We start from the raw sequence: 26058 nt of genomic DNA, 5'->3' as shown, positions 1-26058 counted from the left end.
CAACTGTCCATAAGAAACTGCCAATAATAATAAAATAAAAAGTTGTGGACGAAAATATTAATGATGGGGCCATGAACTAAACTTGACAAGCTCAGGGAAGGCCTGTACATCGGCCTTGCAAACTCAGAGACCTAAAGTAACCACACAGGATGGTCTGAAATGAAAACTTTCCAACTAAAAGCAGTTCATGTTGGGTAGTCATGTCTTAGGGAGGTATTGTGTCTCTAAACAAAGGCCGATGCTTACTTTTACTCAAGCCTGTGTGTTCTCTTTTGCATCTATGATAGTGTACCTGATAACATGTCTGTAAAATATAAGGGTATTTTTTTCCTCCAGACATCCCACCAGAGCAGAAACCAACAACCCCCCCACCCCATAGTTATCATGTGAATCATAACTGTTAACTACAATGTCTTGTCCCTGCCTATGTCAAAGAAGTTTCAGCATGTGCATTTTTACTTTTTACCCAATCCCAGAGATTTCCCAGCTTTGCTTTCTCCCTCCTCCCTAATCTTCACCAATCAATCTCATGTAACCCCCTTATCTCTTTCCCTTTGATTCTGATGTATAATGTAAGAGGTGAAACCACCACTTTCTGAAGCACTTTCTCATTCCGTTGAGACTTTGCTTCCCGGCGACTGTTGAAGTTTGGCTCAAACTCATAGAAAATTCTTACGGGTTTGGAAGTTGTTTTACATTGACAAAGTTAACTTTTCTCCTATGTCCAATGACATATATGCTAATACTATTCTCAAACCCTGCTGAAATTGTGTTCTATGTCTGAACCAAACTCCCTTCCCTTTTCTGGCCTAAGAAACAAGTTTATCAGTTTATAAAGTGTCATGTAGACATGAACAACAGACAAGACTAACCACATCAAGTTATACTTGCCTCAGTCTTTCTCTGTCAGCACAGAACTGGGATTGCAATTTAAAACAGGAAGACCAAAACACTGTCATGGTATTTAAGTGCGACTCCAAGGTGTTTCTAGGACCCTCTGAACACATTTTAGCTGATAAGTGACTATTTCAACAAAAGCCAAACATACCTAAACATCTTAACTGGTCAAGAGCTTCTGCTGTTTGCCACAAGCAGTCACTTTAAGTCGCGAATTAAAGCAGTTTGCACATCAGCACAATCTGAAATCAGTTTCCTTTTTCAACCAGCTGGGCTTAAGAAGCAATCTTCAAGACAGCTCAATTCCAGGAGAACCAAGGGAACGCCCAGCATGACAATGATCTACCACACAGAGAAGAACTACAGAATTTATAGGAGGCAGAGAGAACAAACCATGAGGCAGAGAAACTGCCATCAGGAAGTACTTCTATGGCTCTCTGCCTCACAAATCACTCTCATTAGCACTAACTGCAAGGGTGAACTCCAATAGCAAGTTCGATAACATACCCTTCTCTGAAGCACCCATTATTAATTTTGTGTTGCCATCAGAGCCAAATGTAAGCAGTTGCTTTGTTAACTAGGTAAAGCTTGGAAAGCTTGCTTCAGTAAGAAACTTCAACATTCCATCTAGCTTAATTTGCTAGAAGGCTCAAGTATTCACAGGCTAATTAGTCCACTGTGCCATTGAGCCCTTGGACCAGAGCTGAGGCCCTTATGAAAGTATTTTCCAGCGCCCCACGGTAAAAACCAATTCATGCCTCCACACCTTACCATAATAAAGGCTATATATGAAAATCTACAGCCAACATCATACTCAATGGGCAAAAACTGAAAGTATTTCCCTTAATAACAGGAACAAGACAGGGATATCCACTTTTTACCACTCTTATTCAACCAGGCACTGTAAGTCCTAGCCACAGCAATCAGACAGGAAGAAGAAATAAAAGGCATACAAATTGGGAAGAAGGAAGTAAAACAGTCTTTATTTGTTGGTAACATGACATTGTACATAGAAATACCTACAGTCTCCATCAAAAAACTACTAAGCCTAATAAATGAATTCAACAAAGAAACAGGATATAAAATTAATATTCAGAAATCGGTGGCATTTTTATACACCAATTATGAACTATTAAAAAGAGAAATTAAGAAAATAACCTCACTTACTATTGCAACAACAACAACAAAAAATAAAGTACCTAGCAATAAGTTTATTTAACCAAGGAGGTAAAAGACTTGTACTCAGAAAATTATAGGACAGTGAAAAAAGAAACTGAAGAAGATACAAACAAGTGAAAGCATATACTGTTTGTGATTAGAATTAACATCATTAAAATGTTTATACTACCCAAAGCAATCTACAGATTCATGCAATTCCTATTAAAATACCAATGGTATACTGGTACTTCACAGACCTAGTAAGTGAAATTTAAATGGAACCATAAAAGAACCTGAATAGCCTCAGCAATCTTGAAAATGAAGACAAAGTGGGAGATATCTCACTACCTGATGTCAACCTCAACTACAAGGCCATTGCAATCTAAACAGCCTGGGGCTGGCATAAGAAGAGGTATATAGATCAAACAGAATAGAGAACGCAGAAACAAACCCACGCCCTTATGGTCAACTAATATCTGACAAAGGAGGCAAGAGCATACAATGGAGTCAAGACAGTCTCTTTAATAAATGGTGTTGGGAAAAGTGGACAGGTACGCACACAAAAAAGAAACTAGACCCTCAATTTACACCATACATAAGAGTAAACTCAAAGTGGATAAAAGACTTAAATGTAAGTCACAAAACCATAAAAATCCTAGAAGAAAACAGGCAGTAGAATCTCAGACATCACTTGTAGCAATATTTTTCCTGATATATCTATCTCTTCAGGCAAGTGAAACAAAGGAAAAACATAAACAAATGGGAATACATCAGACTAAAAAGCTTTCGCATAGCAAAGAAACCATTAACAAAATGAAAAGACAACCCACTGAGTTATGTTGGGAGAATGTATTTGCCAATACATCTGACAAGAGGTTAATAACCAAAATGTATAAAGAATTTATAAAACTCGACACCAGGAAGATAAACAATCTAATTAAAAAATGGGCAAAGGACCTGAATAGACACTTCTCCAAAGCGAACATACAGATGGCCAACAGGCATATGAAAAAATACTTAACGTCACTAATCATCACACAGAGATGCAAATTAAAACCACAATGAGATATCACTTCATTAAGAAATCAACAAATAACAAGTGCTATGGAGGATGTGGAGAAAAGGAAACCCTTATGCAGGATTCCTGGGAACGCAGGCTGGTGCATCCACTGTAGAAAGCAGTAAGAAGTTCCCTCAAAAAATTAAAAATGGATCTGCCTTTTGATCTAGCTATCCCACATCTGGGAATGTATCCTAAGAATCCGAAAACACTAATTCAAAAGAAGATATGCACCCCCATGTTCATTGAGGTGTTATTTCCAATAGCCAAGATCTGGTAAAAGCCCAAGTATCCACCAGTGGACAAGTGGATAAAAAAGCTGTGGTACATTTACAAAATGGAATACTATGAGGCTGTTAAAAAAAGGAAATCTTACCTTGCACGAGAGCATGGATGAGCCTGGAGATTATTGTGTACTAAGTGAAATATGCTAGTCAGAGAAAGACCAATACCATATGCTCTCACTTACATGTGGAATCTATGCACACAATAAACTGAGGAACAAAATAGAAACTGAGGCATGGACACATGGAATAAAGAGCTGTTAGAAGGGAGAGGGGGTAAGGGGACTGAATAAAAGAAAGCAAAGGGATTAGCCAAAAAATACATATATACATAACACACAGACACACACAACAAGGGGCAACAGCCTGAGGGAAAGGGGGTGGCGGTGGGGGGAGGAGGGCAGAGAGGGATAACGGGGGAGGAGACTGCATGGGGCGGCGGGTGCATGATGGGGTGTAACAGCCTGAGGGAAAGGGGGTGGCGGTGGGGGAGGAGGGCAGAGAGGGATAACGGGCGGAGGAGACTGCTTGGGGCGGCGGGTGCATGATGGGGTGTAACAGCCTGAGGGAAAGGGGGGTGGCGGTGGGGGGAGGAGACTGCATGGGGCGGCGGGTGCATGATGGGGTGTAACAGCCTGAGGGAAAGGGGGGTGGCGGCGGGTGCATGATGGGGTGTAACAGCCTGAGGGAAAGGGGGGTGGCGGCGGGTGCATGATGGGTGTAACAGCCTGAGGGAAAGGGGGGTGGGTGGATGTGGGCGGAGGAGACTGCTTGGGGCGGCGGGTGCATGATGGGGTGTAACAGCCTGAGGGAAAGGGGGGTGGCGGTGGGGGAGGAGACTGCTTGGGCGGCGGGTGCATGTGGGGTGTAACAGCCTGAGGGAAAGGGGGGTGGCGGTGGGGGAGGAGGGCAGAGAGGGATAACGGTGGAGGAGACTGCTTGGGGCGGCGGGTGCATGATGGGGTGTAACAGACTGAGGGAAAGGGGGGTGGCGGTGGGGGAGGAGGGCAGAGAGGGATAAGGGGCGGAGGAGACTGCTTGGGGCGGCGGGTGCATGTGGGGTGTGCAGATACTATACTGAGTTGTACACTTGAAACCTGTATGGTTTGGTGAACCATGTCATCCCAATAAATTAAAAAAAAAATTCCTACACAGACTATGGGGGGAAGGTGTTTCTGTGATTCCACTTTGAGTCATGCGTAATACAAGCCAGAATGGGAACCCTAGGCCTGTCAATTTAGCCTCGAAGAAGGATCTGATTGTTGAGTGGGAGGAACCAACAGAGCCTGCAACATTTTAAAGAAACTGGTTAGCTTAAAGGAAAGTCAGTCCTTCCCAGCTTAAAATATGAACACAGGCTTAACAGAGATCTGGCCTTTTCCTCCCCTTTCTCTGCCTTCCTGCTCAGAGAGACATGTCAGTCACATCTGCAGCCATGCTGTGTGGACTGGCAGCCAATCTCCCAAGTACAGGCTCTGAGCAGAGCCAGGACTGCACTAAGCTTTGCTGGGCTAAACCATGACGCAGAATATCTGGGCTTGGATCTTTATACTGGGCTTACTGAAGACCAGACTGGACTTTTTCCTTGATGAGACAGAGGAGAATGAGACACTGGGACCTTCTATTTCAACTTGGAATAAATCTTAATGCAAAAGTCTAAACTTCTCCAAGTTTTATAAAATGCTTTTTATACAACACCATACATGAACCCAACTTCTATCAGCATCAGAACGGATGTCAGATGCACTGCTGGCATGGTCACTAATGTCAGCCAACCAGTCCCTATGTTAAAAGCAGGCTGGAACCGATTCTGTGCTTCTCTAGCTGTTCAGATGTGGGAAAAGCATTCATAGGAGTTCCACATATTCAGCCAGAGGGAAAAATATCCTTTCCACGTTTAACATAAAAAGGGAAAAAATAGCCTGACCAGGCGGTGGCGCAGTGGATAGAATGTCGGACTGGGATGCGGAGGACCCAGGTTTGAGACCCCGAGGTCGCCAGCTTGAGCGCGGGCTCATCTGAGCAAAAGCTCACCAGTTTGAGCCCAAGGTCGCTGGCTCCAGTAAGGGGTTACTCGGTCTGCTGAAGGCCCGTGGTCAAAGCACATATGAGAAAGCAATCAATGAACAACTAAGGTGTCGCAACAAAAAACTAATGATGCTTCTCATCTCTCTCCGTTCCTGTCTGTCTGTCCCTATCTATCCCTCTCTCTGGCTCTCTCTCTCAAAAAAAAAAAAAAGAAAGAAAGAAAAAAAAGAAAAAAAAAAAGGAGAAATACTCAGCAGGTTTTCACCCAGGATAAGAAAACAAACCACTGGGAGAAAATAGGAACACTGTCTTATATCCCGTATAGACTTCCTCTAATGCTCTCAGGAGAAATCTTAGTGTTCACAGCAAGCAGACTTTTATTTTTATGCTACCAACTGGCTCTCTTTCCTAACAGATAGCAAGGCTACATCTTACATGAGACATACCCTATAATTAGACATACTCTGATCAATCATTGGTTTGAGAAGTTTTATTATATTAACATGTAAATGTCAGGGTCATGTTATGCCATTAAGTGAAATGTATGCACCAGTGAAGAAGATGAAGCCACAAACTGGCTCTCTGGAATCTGACCCACTGTTTTTCACACATCTGTGAAAAGTCACCTTAACTATTCTGGGACTTAAATCCACCCACATGGAAGATGTGACAAGACACTAAGGGGTCACTGATACATATTCACTATGTCAAGTAATAACACACCCTTTTAGAAAGTATCCTTTATAATTCCAAATAAGCTGATTTTTGTTTCTGAATGAGACTGTTTACCATTGATGAAATAAACCTGGATCATCAAGTTCTGGGATTTACCAATTTAAAACTAAGCAAGTCAAAAAGGAATCTAGTGAGGAACAAGTTAGATGTTTAACACTTTGAGTAGTATTTTTCATGCTCGCTGACCCCCAGGAGTGAGTTCTTTTTCAAAAAATGAAATTAGTTACCGTTACAGGTTTATTAACTTAAAATCATGTTTGTTTGATAATCAATTTATGGAAACAAGAACATACATTTATCTTTTTTACATGCTGCCTTACACATTTTTAAAATAAAAATTTCTGTACGATTGTACTCTGGATGGTCAGGAGGCATGAAGACGTACATGAACATTTGTACTACTCAAAGGGTTAATAAAGAATATAAAGTACAGACTAAATTTCTAGAATTTGTAATCATGTATTTTCTCAGGTCTAGATGTATCACTGCTTTTCTGGAAAAGAACTAAGAAGGTTTTTATGTAAAACTTAAAACACCAAACAAAAATTTTATGGAGATGAAGACATTTAAAATTTTAGTTACTATTTATGTTTAGTATCCTTCAAGATGTTCAAGGTATTTCACAGAATTTACTTTTTAAAAAGTTTACCATCCCTATGCAAAACAACAAATAAAGGCCATATTTTTATCTTCTTATTTTTATCCGGAAAGTTACATAATTCATACCCAAGATTACATAAATCAGGACCCGTTAAAGAAAACCCATGGGACATTTCTCTTAGATCCCAACTCTTGAGAAACCACAAGTTAGGGCTTGAGCCAATGGCAGAAAACCATCTATGTAAGTAAACTGGGCAAACGGGACAGTGCTATACCATACAAAAAACAGACCTGAAAAAAATGTCTACGTGGCTTTTATGAATGATATAATTTTATTACTAATTATCACATTCCACAGTGTTGGAAAGGCTTGCAGAAGTAAATTTTAAGAAATACCCTTTAAAAGGTAAAGGATGTTGTTTGATGAGTAAGAATAAGGTAAGTTGGAGAACAAAGGCAGAATGACTTGAGGATGCGTCGCGACCGGAACAGTGGGAGAGATGAGGACAAATGAAATGCCTTAGAAGCCACAGAACAAAGTGATCACCAGCTAATCAACCGCATGCCTGCACATGCCCTGCTCAAGAGTCGATACCATTTCTACTCAGGATGTTTTCTTGACAGGTTTGTTTATTAAAATAAATCACGCTTGTGAATTCAATTTGGCAGAATGAAGCCCTGCCATTCTGTCGCTCCTCAGAAGCCTAATTAACACAAGAACCTACAATCTAAGAGGCAAAAATAGGGTCCTTGGAAGAATCATCTCATGTTATAAAAAGTTACATTCCGTCCTTTTATTTGTCACCAAATACCCATCTTTTCTGGCTTTTAAGGTCCTCAGAGAACCTGTTTTTGACACACCCGGTACAATTAGGCTACTTAACATAGCATCTCATACTCAGTGGAAACCTATAAACTCAATCATGCCGGAATCATTTGGAGTATGCAAGTAATGTGGCTTTTCTTTCTCCAATCTGCTGTCCATCTTTTGATCCCTTTAGTACTCTCCCTAAGTAAAAGCAGGGAAGGGACAAAGAATCGGAAATCCACGGTGTTCCTCCTAAGCAGCCCGGCTGGACAGCTGGTGGAGGGTGTTCACAAAAATGGATAACCCGATCCCAGGAATCTGAGACCTTTATGGAGTCAGGTTCTTCCAATAACCTGCAACTACAGGTAACAGATGTACTTATGAAAACTGTGTGAGGGAAACACTCCACTTTCACTATTATACAACACAGCTAGGGTCAAGAGTTTCTCTATTGTACCACTGTAGTGATCGATGAGGGGGTGGGGAGGAGAAGAGGAAGGAAATTAGGGCACCCAAGAATCAAAGACCACTTCCCAGAGCATCAGCAGCCAGGAAGGACATGCTCCTGGGGTTCAGGGTCACCTCCTCTATGCCAGTAAGCTGAGGACAAAAGATACCTCTCACAGCAAAAGCCAGAAGACAAGAAAATGTGTAGCTGCCTACTGTAGACTACTGATCTCAAGAGGATAGGGTCACAATACTCAGTATGACTTCGCTATTATTAGGCCAGATAGAAAGAATTACACCTGTATTTTAGTTTAGAGCAATCGGTAAAAGGATCATGCTTTTGGCAACTGAGTTTTTATAAATAGCTATAATGGAGGAAAGAGAAGGGATTCTCTCTCCTTGCCCGACAGAGCTCTAGGAGGGGTAACGACTAGTACCTGGGAGGCAGCTTAAAAACTGGAGGAGGACCTTGGGCTTACAGGAGAAGCGAGTCTTGGCTCACAAAAGAGCCGCAGTAAAACAAAGGTTGGAAAAGTAATGAAAAAACAAACTTTCTGAAGTTTGAAACAAGAAAGGGAAGGCAAGTGAGGACCTCAAAAGAGAACTAGTTAACAAACAGGCAGTCCCACTGTCCCACAACTCTGCAACAGTCTGCTTGTGGGAGGTCACTGGAGAGCTCTGACTGACCCAGACCCAGATGAGGCACAAAGGGACATTCACCATCATCACACTAGCCACACCAGCACTCAGTCACATTCAACAAACCGACAGTGTACTCATCAAAAGCCCTGTCTATAGATACGAGGTTTAAAATTCATGACTTTATAATGTAGAAACAAAAAAACATGTAGGAAAGGAGGCCACTAGGATTAGGAGAAACAGGCTAAGTAGAAAAATCTAGTATTTAAAAGTGAAATGGATTTGACTGCTTGCGTGACTGGGGGAAGTTCACCTCTTCCAGTTCCAGTTCTTCCATCTGTAGTGGGGACAGCAGTACCTACTCGTAACCTGCATGCCAGCCACCCAGGGGTCACTGCCCTTGCTATTTTCACTCATCAACTTCAAACGCCCTATTCCACGGCCTGGCGGAAAGAGTTTTCCTTGGATGTGAAAATTTCAAGGACTTCACTTTCTCAAGATCTCTTCAGACTCTGGCCTCCTGCACTCCGAGGTGCTCTCTCTGCTCTGCCTGAAGTACCTGAAGGCCTCAAACTCGGCCTCTTCAGCCGGGACTCAAACAAGCATTCGGTTTACTGAGAGTAGATATCTGCAGCCACGAGTTGGAACATATCAATATAACAGAACGCTGTGCCCCTACATAAATTCACTCACTTCCTCTCCCTTTTACCTTTCATACCTTTCCTCCTCATCCCTTCCTCTCCTAAGCTCATTTTTCTCCTTCTGTGAGTCTCGTAGCTACCCCCTCCTCGAAACTCCAGCATTGGCCACCAACCAAGCCTCGGACAGAGACTCTATTTCTACCCCAAGCTCCATTTAAAGTATTTCCCCAATTGAAACAACTGAAGGATTTTCTGAAAATTTTAGCGCCACTTGCTCATGTGACCCTGTGGGATTGCTACGTGGGATAACCGAGACAAAAACCATAACAAAGTGTCAGGACAATGACTGTAACACAGACACTAACTAGTGGCTACTTTTAAATGATGGTGGCGCTGGACGCAGTCCCTGAAGAGACCATGCCTACACCAACCACGGAGACCAAACACTTCCAGAGGGAGGGCCCCTGGCTCTGGCCAAAGTAGCTGACAACCAACAATGAACAGCCAGGAAGCCATAATCTTTCTTTGAAAACACAGAATCTTCTCCGATCTCAACACATAAAACATACATACCCCACCTAAAAGAACACACGTTACCATGGTGACAGAGCTGGGCTTCCTTGGAAATTCTCATAGGTTTGTTTGGCCTTTGGTGCTGCCGCCAAGGTCTGGCCTGGTAGATGCCGTGCTCTCTCTGAGGCTCAGCTGGCCACGGCCCTCTGGGCAGCAGCACAGCTGTCCGGGCAGCCTGCGAGGATCCTCAGACTCAGAGCAGTAAGTACCCTAGCCCTGTGCTTGGCACTACGGATGATTAAACTAAAAAGGTGTAGTGTTGCAGGCATGTAGGAGTCATTCCTCCCCCTAAAAGTAAAGAGAAAGTTCTGTGCACACATTAACATAAACACTCACACGAAGGAGCTCAGAGACAGGCCAGACCCTGGGCTGGGCCGCAACGAGGAACTCTGTCGTATATACAGAGCTGCAGGATTACAAGTGCCAGCTGCCCCTCCTTAAGGGGAAAATGAACGGAAATCGGAATGCAGTCAAGCACACGACTGTCAGTCCCAGACCCTCTCTCCACTCCTGGAAGCTCTTCTGGTATTTGCCCAAGCCTAAATGAGATGCTGGGTCGGCTGACAAGAAAAATGTGAGAAGTAGTCAACTTCAGAGGGATCGAATCAAGGGACAGCAGCAAGACCTCTCAGGGTTGTAAAAGAACTCAAACCGTTAGGTGTAGAACAAGAATGATGTGTCCCAGAAAACGGAGGTATGACACAAAAAAGTTGTACTTCAAGTTCCCTCAGTAACCCAAAGAGCTTCAATGAAGTGGAACTAAAAGCTCCAAGGTTCTGGGCCACAGTTTTCTTAGCAAATTAGTCCTTTGTTTGGGCAGACCTGTGCTGAGTTCATCCTCACGCTCATAATGTTGTTTCAGGGAGCACACTAAGATGGGACGACACAAAGACCCACAAGAACAGAAAACTGCTGTATATAGCATTATAACAACAGGCTGCACTCCTAATTAAATACCTTCCCTCACATGCAGAGCCAGTGGCATGTCACTCACCTTCCTCAAAGCTGGCCTTCTTCTGCCTCACCAGAACTCGGAAGTTCTCAGCAGGATTCACACTTCCAACCTAGAATACACCCACAGACAACAAACCTGCAGATCACTTCTCTTTTTGGCTACACCCCAGGCAAGATGGGATGGCTTAATGTAGCAAGTGTTCTTTTATAAAATAAAACCAAAGACAAAGTAAAGGCCCTTCCGATTCACCTTCATTCCCGGGGTTCTGTTAGAAGCTAGCTATCACTGCCATCTGTACTGTCACTTACCTCCCTTTCTGCAAGCCAACCTCTTTCCAGAGCGGTCAGAAGTATTACTACCCAGTCACCAGCCAGCCCAGCTTGAAGGCTTTATGTGGCAGACTGCTTGTGCATCCCGACACCCAACCAATTAGGAAGGGGAGGATTCTGCAGTGTGGGGTCAGTTCCAAATATATCCGGCCTACTAAGATGACATGAGAAGTAATAGCCTCATGCTTGATTCACTGAACTGCCCCTTTGGGGGGACGGCTGCTAGCCCTTTGGCATTGAAGTTTTGGTAGAATACATAAACATGCCCAAACTGAAGATGTCTCCAACAGTAAAGGCAGACCATGTGTCAAGGTTTACTGCAATGCTAGTTACATACATGAAAATTTCTGCCACACCTTGTGGCATTGTCTGATCATACTGTGTCTTTAATCTTCCAGTCCCAACCTAAATAAGGCCTAAGTATCATTCAGCTCACAGGGGAGAAGACAATGGGGTTCTACTACGGCTGGTAAACTTTGGCACAAAATGTACCAGTTTCCAGCTTGCTCTGGTATAGCAGTCAGAAAAGTTCTCAGAACAAGATAATAATTTTTTTCTTTCACTATAAAACATTGAAATAAAACCCAAATCATTTTTCAGACATTATATTTCTAATAGCACTTCTTTTTGAGGTAGAGAAAAGGCATGCCCTAGTGCTAATTATCCTTCTTAGTGTATTTGTCTAGTAAGGGACAATCTTTAAGATCCAATGATTCAAAATAGTGCCACTTAAAATAAAGCTGTATGTTCAAACTCCAAGAACCTTCCACTATAGAAAGATCTTGAGTATCAGAGGATACTTGGTTTGGGGAAATCCTAAGTTTGTGAAACCTGTTCTGAAGCTGTCCATTAGAAAGAAGAGTTACACTCTTAAATTTCATGTAGTTGAGTTTAAGATTCGTATCATCAGCCCCACCTAGCCTATCATTTTGACTAAACAGGAAGCTAACAAAAATGCCTACAAACAGTACTAGCGCTGAAATGCCCATGCTCTGTGTATTATATAATGCTCTATGCACTGGATAGCATCAAGATAATTCACTGACAGAATTCTTAACGGAAGAAGTATGGGATGCGTCTGCGTGGTTATATCCTGAAAGGACTAACGAACACTGACGCAATCCCCCGGCCCCAACCTTCCTGAAAGTAGAACATACTGGGAAGTTCTGCTTACCTTGGTGATGCTGCCTTCAGCCAGGCTGGAGAGACTGAAGTGGGCTTCCCCATCCTCAGTCTTGAATTTTTTAGAGATGGGTCCCTCTTCATGCCTGGAAAAGAAATAAATGTTCTTCCTCCCCTTAGAATAGAAAAAATACAAAACCCAGAACCAATGATGTAAAACTACAACTTTATTTTGCAAGGGTCAGAAATAAACAGCCACGCTCAGCCGACCCTCCTTTGCAAGGACCTGCATCCCGTCCGTTCCCAGTCTCGGCGCTCCTGGGCCTGGCGGGAGAAGCCGGGCTCACCTCACAGCAGGGCAGAGATCACAACTGGCAGGCGCCCCGCCAAGCCCTCTCCAGAGACGAAACTGCAAGCCCAGGGGTATGGAAACTGAACATTTCAGCAAGAAACCCATTTACCCTTCAGATACTGTTTGCTGGTTTCTGCCTCCCAATCGAGAGACTGCTGTGTCCACTAACCCCTCTTCTCCATCACCTATGTGAGAGCTTTGGAAGCTTCCTCTCACAGCTCTGAAACTTCCTCAACAATCCTTGATTAAACATGCAAGAGCATGCTCTTAAAGAAGTCAAACTAGAAAAATAACGCTGTCAAAAGAAAACTTTAAATTCGCTCTTTTATAAACCTAATTCTGTTTTGTGGGACATGTAACAGGGTCCAAAAGCATCTGTTTTGTAAGGGAAAGATAAATCCAAGGAAGTGTATCAAACATCTTGCTTCAAGCCACAGCCCAGCTTTAACAGCCTGTCTTAAAGTCAGGAGGAGGTCAAGTTAATTGCAGAGAAGAAGAAAATCAAATCCAGAGGCTCTGACCATAATCTCCCTTAAGCTACTGAACACAGAGGTACAAGATTTTCCTCCCAGGCAAATGATCAATCTGGGGCAAAAGCAGCCGTCAAGAAGTGGCTGAATGAAAAGGGAAATGACTAACATGTAGTATTTCTAAATGCGATGTGTTTTTGTTCAAATGCCCAACCTTCAGACAATGAGGTATGAAGAAGAGATTATCCTAAAAATAAAGCAAAGAACAATAAGGCATAACCTGGCTCGCTCAATGATGTTTCAGTAACGAGTCTCCCCTTACAGCTAGATGAAGGACTAAAGCAATCGTAGAGCCTCACAAAAACAGGAGTGAAGTTTTTTTTTACGTGACATCTGTCCCATTCCGCACTTGCCTCTTTCCCTTTGAGAAGCACAGGAAAGTGGAAGACAGGATGGGGACCCGGAAACATTAAAGGGGCGAGTCATCCTGAGCTTTCTTCAAGCAGACTAGAAAATAAGCACACAAAGCCTTGATGGCAACAAAGGAGGAAAAAAATGTATAAAACCCAGGAAGCACGAAATTCCATCAGAATTTGAGTCCATTCAAAAAAACAGCCATTTGGCCTGACCTGTGGTGGTGCAGTGGAGAAAGTGTCGACCTGGAACCCTGGGCTTGCCTGGTCAAGGCACATACGGGAGTTGATGCTTCCTGCTCCTCCCCCCAATATCTCTCTCTCTCTTTCTCCTTTCTCTTCTCTCTAAAATGAATAAATTTAAAAAAATTTACCATCTTAACCATTAAAAAACAACAACAAAAAAACCACACAGAAACAGCCATTTCAGTTAAACTTTGCAAGTTATCCCCATGAGAGAGACAACATGGTGCTGAAGATCTGGAGACAAAAGAGCTGGATTCTAGGCTCCGTCCCACCACTTCCTAGCGCTGGAGTCTTCCACCTTCTTTAAAATGTTGATTTTGTATTCATTTTAGTAGATCTAGAGCAGTGGTAGTCAACCTGGTCCCTACTGCCCACTAGTGGGCATGCCGGCTTTCATGGTGGGCGGTAGTATAAATAAAAAGATAGATTGAACTATAGTAAGTTGTTTTATAAAGATTTATTCTACCAAACTTAGCAAAAATCCGACATAAAGTACTTGGTAAGTAATTATTATTATATGCTTTAACTTGCTGTTACTCTGCTTTATAAATTTTATAAAGTAAAGTTACTTCCCTACTTTATAAATCACTGTTACTGTGGAACCAGTGGGCGGTTAGAAAATTTTACTACTAACAGAGATACAAAAGTGGGTGGTAGGTATAAAAAGGTTGACTACCCCTGATCTAGAGTTTAGTGTCTAGTAAGTTAGTATCCTCTCCGATCTTCAGTTTGCTTCTCAGGGAAACACTGTGATAAAAAGTGCCATGGGTATATCAACTATTTACCTATTCTCTTCCAAAAATACGACAACTTATCTAGCGGTATGAAGAACCATTAAACATGCAAAGCACTATTTGTAAGATTGCAGAAATCAAAAGTAACTAAAAGTCTACCAAATAAAATTTCTAGTAGCAACATTTACCACGAAAAATAAAACAATACTTTTGGCTTTAGAAATGAAATCTGTAGAAACCCTGGAATTTTTGGAATGTTACTATTCAACTGAGGTAGAATTAATGTGCAAGACAGAATTTCCAGAATTAATGACACTGGGGTTATTTTCTGTCAAAGTGCTTTAAAAACATTCTTCTGAGTATGTGATTATTTGGAATAAAAATGGTGTCTATGTGGGGAAAAACCATGTAAAGCACTATGCTAAGTTCTGTGAAAATATAAGGTTGAATCACACGGAGAATTTCTTAAATCTTCCCAAGATAAGATTCGAGGGAAAGAAAGATAAGAAGATATATATACTAACTCTCCAGAAATGGGCAGGTGGAAGCAGGCCCAGGAATAAGCAGAAGGTACTAAAAATTTAATATGATTAATATTCCCAAGATTAAATCATTTAAGAGCATTATTAGAGATTCTACACATACTCACTCACACGGCCTCTGGGAAGCGGGACTGGGCAACGCCTCTCATCCCGCGTTATCCGTGAGGCAGCTGCGCCTGGAGAGGCAGCATGAACCCTGCAAGGTCACAGCATGAACCTTGCAAGGTCACAGTGGACGCCCGCACCTTAAGAGCTGCTGTGTTTGGATGTTGAAACCGTAGGTAATTTGTTGTTCTTTCTCCTTTTTCTTTCATAAATATGTATAACTTTTCTAATTCATTTATTTAGCCAATCATTTACCTAATACTATGTGTCAGCCACTAAGTTGTGCTCTATACTCTAAAAATACAAAAATGAATGTACAATCAACATCTTGAAAAAGTTTAGTGAAATAAAAAAAGATCAATATATAGATAGGCAATTAACAAAACATTGTGGCAAGGAGCACATGCCTGTGAGAGGACAGCTGGTCGCTGTACTGAGCTGGGCGTGAGGTGCATGCTGGGAAGTAGCGAGAGGCGGGAACAGAAAATATCTAAGTCACAGACACAGAAACTGTGAGGAAAGAAACTGGTTCTCTAGGTAGCAGATTATAGATAAATACTTCTTTCTTTCTTTCTGCCTACCTGAGTTTTCTCATTTGTTTAACAGAGTTTGATCTTAAGCTGGGGTCATGAAAAGCCATTAAAGAAAAGGATGGCATCAAGAAATATGTGAACCTCCTGAAAATATATGCAAAACTTAGCAAGTTAGGGTGTTTTCCTGGGGAGATGGTCAGTTTTTTTCAATATGATTATTAAAAGGGTCCATCACATAAGCAGAGACAGAGAGAGAGAGATTAAGAATCATCACGTTAAACAATTTTAGCAAGGGAATAATGTGATGAGATTTCTTTCTTAGAAAACCCCTCCACAGCAGACAGAACGTCCTAGAGAGGGGTTATCTCAGTAAAGCAGGATTAACTGCAGTCCAGAGAAAAGTAAGAAAAGGTAACCTTTTTTCAAATGCTTACCATGTGCTAGTCACTATGCCAAGCATATCGAAATACAGGATCTCAGTTAAACTTCACAACAACCCTATGACTTACCTGCTATTATTTTTTACAAGTGAGCAAACCAAGGTCAAAAGGGCCTGCCCTTGACTAATGCACAGTTAGTAAGGGGTCCACAACTAATCCTGGACTCTCATTAACTCTCCCACACAGCCTCCTGAAAGGCAGGTATTTGTCATCACCACTTGACACAGAGTAACTTGGCAATTGTAACCACTAGTAAAGGGAAATGCTTGGCTTTGATCCAAATTTATCTTGATTCTAAAACCAATGCTGTCAGCCTGTAGACTAACGAAGTTCAATCTGAGGTAAATCTGACACATCTCGGTAAAGCAACTAGGTATGAAAGTAGAAAAGTGACCACTTCCTGGACATTAGGTGTCATTCGCTGAAACCGAGTAGTAGCAGGGAGAGGGGCTTACTGAGAGCGGGGAAGGAGAAAGAAGATGACGAAGTCATTTCTGGACATGTTTAACTTGCAGTAATGATGGACACTTAAGCTCTCCAGTGGAGAGGACAGAAATATGCTAGGATGGACAGAGAGTAGTTTTTGAGGACTTGTGTGTGAAATAACCGAAGGTCCTAGAACACGCAGTGACAAGGCAATGCGGCACAGAGGCCGAGTGCAGATTCTGGAGTCAGGATGCTGGGTTTAAATTCCTACTCCAACACGTAACCAGCTGTGATCTTGGGCAAGTTTCTTGTCTTCTCTAAGCTTCAGTGTCCTCAGCTTTGAGATGGGGTTAGTAAACGAACCTACTTCACAGGATGGCCAAAAGGATCCCAAATGGCAATACATGTCAGGCAAAGCACTCAGCACACACCTGCGTCCAACCAATGTCAGCTCTTTCTGAGGAAGAGTCCTGCAAACTGTCAACACGGAAGGCAGGTGGGGAAGACAAGCAGCCCCCAGAGGAGTCTGGGCGGTAGCTGTCAGAGGTTTAGACAGAAAAACCCAAGGAAGCTGAAGTTAAGGACGATGTACGAGTTTCAAGAGGCAAAGAATAATTGACAATGTCAAGTGCTACAAAGAGGTCAAGAAAGAGAAGGGTTGCCGAGCTGAAGTAAATGTGAGCAGTTGGTGCCTTCTGGAAGACCAGTCTCAGGGAAGCGGGGGGGCGGGCAGAGGCCCGAGACACTGAGTGCTGAGTGAAGCAGCAATGTAGACCATTCTTCCTACTGGCCTGGCTAATGAAAGGAGGGACGATGGTAGGTAGTAATTAGAGGGAGGAAGAGAGAGAATTATTTCACTTTGTTGTAGAGGAAGGAAATAAAACGTTAATGGGTAGAGGGAAAGGACCTGGGACAAAGGGGAAGCTGAAAATACAGACAGAGGGAAGACATTAGTATTGGACTGAGGCACCAGATGGGACAGAAGATGGCGTCTCAGGACACAGGTGAAAGGATGAACTTGGGACAGGATATTGTACCCTTTTCCACTGAGACAGGAAAGAAGGAAATAGAGGCTGAAGCAATACAGATATGTTTTTACATAAGCGGGGCCAAAAAAACAAACAAACAAAAAAACCACTGAGGATTTTCCACCCACTGGCCTCTATTTTCTCTACAAAACTATCATCCTCAAGCCGTAGTCATCACAACTGTGCCAGGGATATGACTAGGGTCTGTAAATCATTTCCTCACACTCTGTATGCATACTGTGTTAGGCAGTGTTCCGGGTTCTAGAAATACAACGGTGAATAGCATGTATTGCTCAATTAACCCTTTGAGCAGTACAAACGTTCATGTACGTCCTCGTGCCTCCTGACCATCCAGAGTACGATCGTACATGCGTAAGGCAACATTATAAAAAGGCAAATGTATGCTCTTCTTGTTTCCATAAATTGGTTATCAAACAAACATGACTTTAAGTTAATAAAACTGTAACTAGAACTAATTTCATTTTTTTCTAAAAAAACTCACTCCTGGGGGTCAGCGAGCATGAAAACGACTCACTACTCAAAGGGTTAACCCTCATGACACCTCTCTGAGACATTCCTTTTACACCTACTTATCCCTGAGAAAACTGAGGCTTATCAACAATAAGAAACTTGCACCTAAGGTCACACTGCAGAGCAAGGGGACCAAATCACATGATCTGACTCTGAAGTCTGACATCTTAACCAGTAGCCAGGTGAGGTCGGTTGCTGAAAGTAAGTGACAGGGAGTCTTAGGGGATGTGAAAAAGTAGAAAACTTCAGACTATCTGAATAGAGACCAAAAAAAAAGAAAAAAAATAAAAAAAAATTTAAGACCACATATGAGGTAGTTGCAGAAGGATTAGACCTCAGATGTCCTAATTCTCATGTAAGTTCCTTGTCCACGAGATGACATTTTCATTTCAAGCAACATGAAGGGAAGTAATGCTTTTCCATAAGGGTAATATTTAGCACATTTTAGGACTAGATAGTCACATGGTGCTCTTACCGTCTTGAAATGAAGATACCACTTCTTTTTTATTTTTAATTTTTAATTGAGAGGAGGGGAGATAGAGAGACAGACTCCCCCATGAGTCCTAACGAAGATCCAGCTGGCAACCCCCACCTGGGATCAATGCTCACATCAACTGAGCTATCCTCAGTGCCTGAAGCTGACGCTTGGACCAACCTAGCCACTGGTTATGAGCAAGGAAGAGTAAGAAAGCAGAGAGGGGAAGAGGAGAGGGTGGTCGCTTCTCCTATGTGCCCTGACTGGGAATCAAGCTGGGGACTTCCACATGCCAGCCTGACGCTCTATCCACTGAGCCAACCGGCCAGGGCCAAGAACTGGAGCTTTAAAACAGACAGAGAATAGCCAGATGACTGTGGAGAGACTAAAGCAAGGCTGCCCTGGGAAGGAAAAGACTCAAAATTTTATTCAACTGCTGTAAAAGACCAATCCGGAGGGACACAGGTAGATGAGGACAGCAGAGGGAAAGCAGATTTATGGTGATGACTTCCCATGCAGAAGACTTCTCTGCAGACAGACTGAACAGAAACAACAAATTCTTGTGTTAGGCGCACACGTGATAGACTCTCCTGATCCCATAACTGTTTTCTTCCTTCAATTCTAACAAAGCTGGGGCCTGAACCTCTAAAAAGCCACTGAAAGCAGAAAGCTTCCTATTCAACAGGGAAGATAATTCATTAAAATAACTATTTACAGCCCTGTAAAAATTTCTGAAAATTACTTAATACTCCTCCACTGGGGTGTTTACACATAATAAGCATTACTTTGTCAATAGATACAGCTGTGGGAAGGAATCAAAGAAATAAAATGTGCTCTAAACCTGGATGTCAGAATACAACCTAAAGAAATGAATTCATCACTTTGATTTTGGGGGGAAAGTTACCAAAAACCAAACCTAAACGTGGTAAAATACATGTTATACACTCAAATGATTCTAGGTAATCACAGACAATTTCTCAACGGTTTATGTTTTGCTTCGAAGGAAAACTGATACAGATTCTGAAAAGAAGTTGATGAGGGAAAAAGCTTAACTACCTGAAAGTTTGATTTGATTCAAGAATTACACAAAAAGCATTCTGCTTCCTTAAAGTACAAATACCTCACTGATGGACTAGCCAATTATGTCCCTGACACGGGGCCAGGATTTTCATTCTCCTTTCCTCTTTTCCTCCAAAAATCTCACTGACATTCTCTTGACATCTACGTCCCAATGAAAACATCTTATGACATTCACCCCCTCCTCTCATCCTCAGCACTCTACTTTAAAAAATAGTAAACTGAGTCTTAGGTATTAAAAAACTGTTTAGCCTTCATACACACAGACACACAATTCACCAAGAACTTGATGCTAATTAAAAAGTCAAAAGCCCAGAGGTAGCTCTACATTCCCAGTGAACAGCAAGAACAAGACAGACCTACAATGGACAGACCTGAGAAACCAGTATTTCCAATGCAAGGGCCAAATATCAAAGGTTTCCTGCCTGGCCTGTGGTGGCACAGTGGATAAACCATCGACCTCCAATGCTGAGGTTGCCAGTTCCAAATCCTGGTCTTGCCCGCTCAAGGCACATACAACAAGCAATCAATGAACAGCTATGAGCTGACAGTGAAGCAACTAGAAGTTGATACTTCTCATTCCACTCCCCCCTCTCTCCTCTTTCTGTAAAATCAATAAAGAAAAATCTTAAAAAAAAAAAAAAAAAAAAGGTTTCTTTCTCCCATCACTGTGATTCCACAAACCTACCTGCAACCCTCAGTCCCAGAGTCCCAATCTATGACTGCCACCAATCTTATGCAGTCCAATGTCCAATGCAACCACATCAAGTACTTACTTGTCTTGAAAAATGTCCTGAGCAGTCAGCTGATCCTTTTTCTTGATGACTTCAGTCAGAGGGAACAGGGTCTTTATTTTGGTAAGAGGAAGCTGACAGTTAGCTGTCACCTCGGCGGGGGGATCCAGCATATTCAAAATATGCTGCTGGATCTGGGGCAGGGGCTCCTGGGGGTGTAAAGCTCGGTGCAGCAGACACTGTGGGGAAAGGAGAAGGGCTCTGAAACACACGCAGACACACACAGTTGGTTCTGCTTTCTGATCAGGCAGCCTCCATCTTCAGTGTGGGAGGCTGTGTCAATCCTACCACGTGTAACAGAGAACAGAGAGAACGGACCCAGAACCGCCCTGGTTAGCAGGACACGGATAATGTCTAAAACCGACCGGAACACAGATCCAGGCCTAGCAGCACTGCCAGCTGCAGCCCTCCTGGGAAAGAGCCTCATCTTATAAACAGAGGCTGATACTTGAACTACTGCAGAATATACGAGGTCTCCTAACACACCTAATTCCAAGGACCTCTGCCAATGTGGGATTATAATCTTTTGGTTCTAATCCTTTTACCTCCCTTCAACAGACTGTGCTTTCTCCCCTTTCTGATCTTAGAAAACAATGTGATAGATGAGAGAAGGCTAGAGGGGAGCTGCCTGTGCTCAGGGAGTCCGAGGAAGAACTGACAGAGATGAGAATGCTGGTCTGTCCCAGCCAACCGAGGAGGCTGTCTGCACTATTCCCTCCAGCAGTCTGCGCTCTTCTGTCCGTTGTCTCGACTGCTGCTCTCGTCCAGGCCCATCACCGCTCAGTGGGCTATCACCATCGCCATCTGACTGGTCTACCTGCAGCCGCTTCCACTCCTCTACTGCGGCTAACTGAAGTCATCTTAAAACAAGCTGCTTACCACCCTAAAGCTGTACAGGACATCGCCCCGGCACACCTCCCTCACTGCCCCCAGCCACCCTCCTTCCGGTGACTCGGGTGCTGGGCTGTTCCTGACTCACCCGTCTGCCAAGCCCGCTCCAGTCTTTAGGTCCTGTGCTTCAATCTCCCTCTGCCTCCTCCGCCTTCCCCCGACCTCAGCCCAGTTGGTCCTTTTATATCATTCTGTTCTTTACTCCATTGTCACCTCCCCTGACACTGTGTGAAGGAGCCTCTCGCCCTCGTCTTACCACTCAGTCATTCTCTATCATTCACCCTGTTTTGTATTCCTTACAGAATTTACCTTTCCAGTTTACTTGCTTAATACCTAACCTTCCCCCCTGAAAGTAGAGATCTCGTTTGTCTTGTTTACTGCTAAACTCCAAGTACCGAAAATAGTGCCTTGCACCTAACAAACATCTGACAGATACTGGTTGAGGAATAACAAGAGTGGGGCCAAGATCAAGGCCAGGGAAGTTTCTCCGTCGCTCACACAAGTGGACATCTGGACAGCAAGCCACTTCCATTCAATCACCTGTCCTGTTTCCAGTCTACTAGGCAAGGCCCCGGCAGTACTGGTATCTGCCCAGAAAAGTAAACACTCTAAAAGGAGTTCAAAAAAGGTAAGCAAAAGGATGGGATACCATTAAAAAGGAAAAGAAAAAATTGAACTATCAATTAATTGATTAGGTTGGCAGACAAGGCTCCTACTATTCCCACCTTTAAACGACTTATACATTAGTAATTCTGAAGAAAAACCAGGGAGCTGAATAGCTCCAGCAATTTCAAAATACTGTTTCTTTACCATATGGTGTGTGATTTATACCACCCCATGAACTGTTTTCCTACACGGAAGAAATGTAAGCTAGAAGTTTCCATTCTGAGAAATAAAAGGTACATCAGCTTAAACAGTAAATATCATCCAAGAGTCAATGTTCTACAAATTCAGAAAACCCTGAGGTAGGAATTAAGTACCAATTTCCTCTAGAGATTTCGAGTGCTGTTCCTTTATTTCAAAACACTAACCACAAGTCTCCCTTCTCCACAGTACGTTCGTTTGTTGTCTCAGAGCTTGACATGTATTTTCCTCTCTCCTGATTGCCTGACTTTCCCTTGGGTAGCAATAACATCAGGCCGATTTAATGAGAAAAGGGGAAACCGAAATGATGCCAAACCCTGTGAATCTGCCCTCAACCTCCCTGTGCAGTACCTCTAACTCCCAGTGCTCTCCCCAGACCACTGAAGACCTGAGACCCAATGTACAAAGCTCTCAAAGATGTAAGCAGTAATCAAATGCCCAACATAGCAGAGACCTTTCACATTCTGGAAGAGTCCATTTGTCATCTTCAATTGATATTTCTTGGAAAAAAATGAGAATGAACAATGGACTAATCCTCTATCCAGGCTCCCTAAGACAAACATTTCAGATTTTTAGTATGAAGTCCAGACAATTCTTCTGAATAATGTCACCATCTATAAGTCAGTAATAAAGGACCTACAAGAGACGTTCTAAAGTGCTGACCTCTCATATCTTCCTAAAAGTCACATTTTATTAAAAAAAATTTTTTTTTAAGATTTTATTTATTGATTGTAGAGAAAAGAGAGGAGGGGGGGGGGGAGCATCAACTCATAGTAGTTGCTTCTCTATGTGCCCTGACCAGGCAAGCCCAGGGTTTGGACCTGGCGACCTCAGCGTTCCAGGTCAATGCTTTATCCACTGCACCACCACAGGTCAGGCAAAGGTCACATTTTAGACAAAGCTAAGCTGGCTACTTACAAAAATTCATTCAATCATAATATCCCAACTCATTTTTTTAAAATGAGGCTATGAGAAAGTGACACTTTTTAGTAGTGAGACGCTCAGATCAATCTTCAATCTACTCATTTCTCTTTTGATTCCTCGATGTGATTTTTACAATTTGAAAAGGCTAGACAAAAAAGCTACAGACCGCATGGCTAGCTCAGAAGTTACTAATATGTTGATGTTAGCAACACTGTAACAATTATTTAAATTTTAACTATACACTTGACAAAAGATGAATTTTCATTTCTTTCCAAAATTAGAATTACATTAACTTCTTGCCAACAAATTATTAATCTCTCTCTCCTTCTGACCCTTATTCCCAGCTCATTTACCCTGTTATAAATATTTCATTTAAAAAGAAAAAGAAAGACTTCATGCCTCCTACATCCTTCTCTAGCCCACCAGGTCCCCTCTCCCTCTTCCCCTTTGTGGGCGAGCTTTCTCCTCCGGCACAGAAATCTGGGCCCTCCCTGTCTCCCTGCGAACGCCGGGCCTTCAGTGTCTCTGGAGACTTAACTACACACCCCACGGCCCTCGCCTTGCTCCCCGACTCACCAGTGTGCACAGTGTCTGCTGTGACTCCTTCCCTCCTTCCCGACACTCTTCTCTTCCTGTGTCTCCTAAGACACCTGGTTCTTCTAGTTCCTTCTGCTTCTCTGACCTTTCAGGGGTGGGGGTGGGGGAAGGTTGGAACTTTTTTTTCTTTCTACAGTTCTTATGTTTATCCCTAATTCCACTTACACGCTGGTGTTCAGGACTGTGTTTTCTTCCCTTCTCACTCCACATACTCTCCTAGGTGATCTCCCTTCTTTCTCTACCTAAGGGAGGGAGATTCTCAAACCTAGTCAGTCCTGAATGCTCTCCTGGGCTCTGCGTCCCAATTCCCAACTTCCCGCTGAGTGCACGCACTGGGCTAGCCAATAGGTGTCACATAGTTAACACCTGCAAAAGCAAATGAACTACCTTCTCTGTTCATTCTATACGTTATCCCAGCGATTTTCAACCTTTTCTATGTCGTGACACACATAAACTAATTATTAAAATTCTGCAGCACATGAAAAAACACGTTTTTTGCCAATCTGACAATCATCACACCGAACATCTATTGTTCTGTTGGCTATTGTTGCCAGTTCTTAATAGCTCTGACAGATAACAGTGCCTGGGTTCACGGCTTGTACCTGGTCACTAACCCAACAAACACTGTTCTGTCCCCTCCTCTTCCCCTGGTCTCCCTTCCTCAGCACTGTCAGCCTTCTGGTCAACTTCCCGGGTTCCCTGAATCCAGTCCCCACCTGCCAATTCCTGTGGCCCCAGATTCAGACATTCATATATTTTATACTTTAGTCACTCTTTAATAATTTTATACTATACCTTTTTATCAATCCTCTATCCTACCTTTAATTATGAAATTTTTTGACAAATTTGGCATTGGAATACTTCTTCCCTAATAGTGATTATTGTACAATTCATAAAACCTCTACTATTTGTGTACATACACACACACACACACACACACACACGGTCTCATTCACATAAAATACAGGATAAAAGCCTGGAAAACATAGAAGAATATGCCTTTTATTATACCATCTTGAAAAAACAAGAGCCTTTCTCCAGAAAAAATAAAATTAAAAAGTATCTTAACTTGACTTCTTTCTTTCTAAAAACTCAGAGTATTTTTCTTTTTTAGTAGGAAAAAAGGTGACATTCTTCCATTAAACAAATAAAACTCAGGCCCTCAGAGGATAAAAACATATGTTTGTGACTGGCCAATTACTCTAATTTTTCACTCAGTTCTCTTTCATTCCTTTTCTCACCTGAAATAACCTCTGAAATTGAGGATTTGGAATTTTGGTGGTTGGAAATAAGTCTTCAATGGTGTCCTCCTTTTCATCTTTCTTCACCAAGCTCATGGAGTCAATCAAAGCATCAACAGCATTCAACTGAGCCTCTGCAACAAGGATAAACAAAGAAGCAGAAAGAAACAGGACTATTTCCATTACTTTCCAATAAAATAAATGCTTTCCATTCACAGCTCTTCACAGCAATACTAGCAGGGTACCTAGGCCTGGCTCTGCCAAAGACAGTCTCTAGTTATGCAAATCATTTACCTGAGTCTGTTTTCTTATTTGTAAAAATGTTATTTAGAATAGCTGGTCTCTTAGGCAGAGGCAGATTAAGGTCAGTTGAGGCCCCAGGCACAGAAGAAAATATTGAGCCCCTTACATTAGGAAAAAGTGTAAAGTTGGGGTTGTGCAGGGCCCTTCAGAAGTCGGGGCCCAGGTAACGCGCCCAGTGTGCCCGCCATTAACTCCACCTCTGTTCTTAGGTCCTTCCCAGCTCCACTGTTCAGTGAGCGTTTGACAATGGAATGTCGTATCAAAAGCGAGTCTGTTCCAGAGGAATGCACCATGGCCACATAAAACCCAGCTTGTAGGGGGCTATTCAAATAGTCAGAATTCAATGAATTAATGTTAAAAAAAAAAGTAATTAAAGGAGAAAAATATAAAAAGAAAAAAAGGAAAGAGAAAACCCCTTTGGTAATGAAGCATTAACTTTATAAGGATTTGGTGTAACTTGTACCCGAGTCTAAGAACTCAGCAGGAGGACACCACTGGACCTGGGTCACAACCCCCCCAGGTCAGAACGAGCCCTTCCCTCTCACAAACGTCACAGCACTAAGCACAGGCCACACATGTGTGTACACGTCTTCCCCCTTCTCACCCAACCTCTAAAGATCCTTAAGAACGAAGCGTGACTCCCCTTTCTGTACCCTCTCCTAACAGCTAACAGAAAGCCAGTGCTCCTCAGTAAAGACCTCCCTCGTCAACAAACAGCCCAAAGCCACGTGGATGAAGGCCACTCCCCCAGATGTCCTTCCAGCTCAGCTGCCCTGCGAACCGTCCTTTCTGCTGA

At 42.7% G+C, this 26058-nt stretch overlaps 1 protein-coding gene across 2 annotated transcripts in view; it reads right to left on the bottom strand.

Annotated features, from left to right (window-relative positions):
• XRCC5 (X-ray repair cross complementing 5) overlaps nt 1–26058 on the bottom strand; it is a 94791-nt gene that overhangs the window by 33960 nt on the left and 34773 nt on the right. For both annotated transcript variants that reach the window (XM_066345916.1, XM_066345917.1), the window contains exons 13-16: nt 24960–25093; nt 20425–20621; nt 12329–12422; nt 10865–10934 (exon numbers count right to left, since the gene is read on the bottom strand). In XM_066345916.1, coding sequence (XP_066202013.1) covers nt 10865–10934; nt 12329–12422; nt 20425–20621; nt 24960–25093 — 495 coding nt within the window. The remainder of the gene's footprint in view (nt 1–10864; nt 10935–12328; nt 12423–20424; nt 20622–24959; nt 25094–26058) is intronic.

The sequence above is a fragment of the Saccopteryx leptura genome, chromosome 7 (assembly GCF_036850995.1).
Source record: "Saccopteryx leptura isolate mSacLep1 chromosome 7, mSacLep1_pri_phased_curated, whole genome shotgun sequence".
Taxonomy (NCBI): Eukaryota; Metazoa; Chordata; class Mammalia; order Chiroptera; family Emballonuridae; genus Saccopteryx; species Saccopteryx leptura.
The sequence above is the reverse complement of the archived record's forward strand: the minus strand, read 5'-3'. Positions and strand labels throughout refer to the sequence as shown.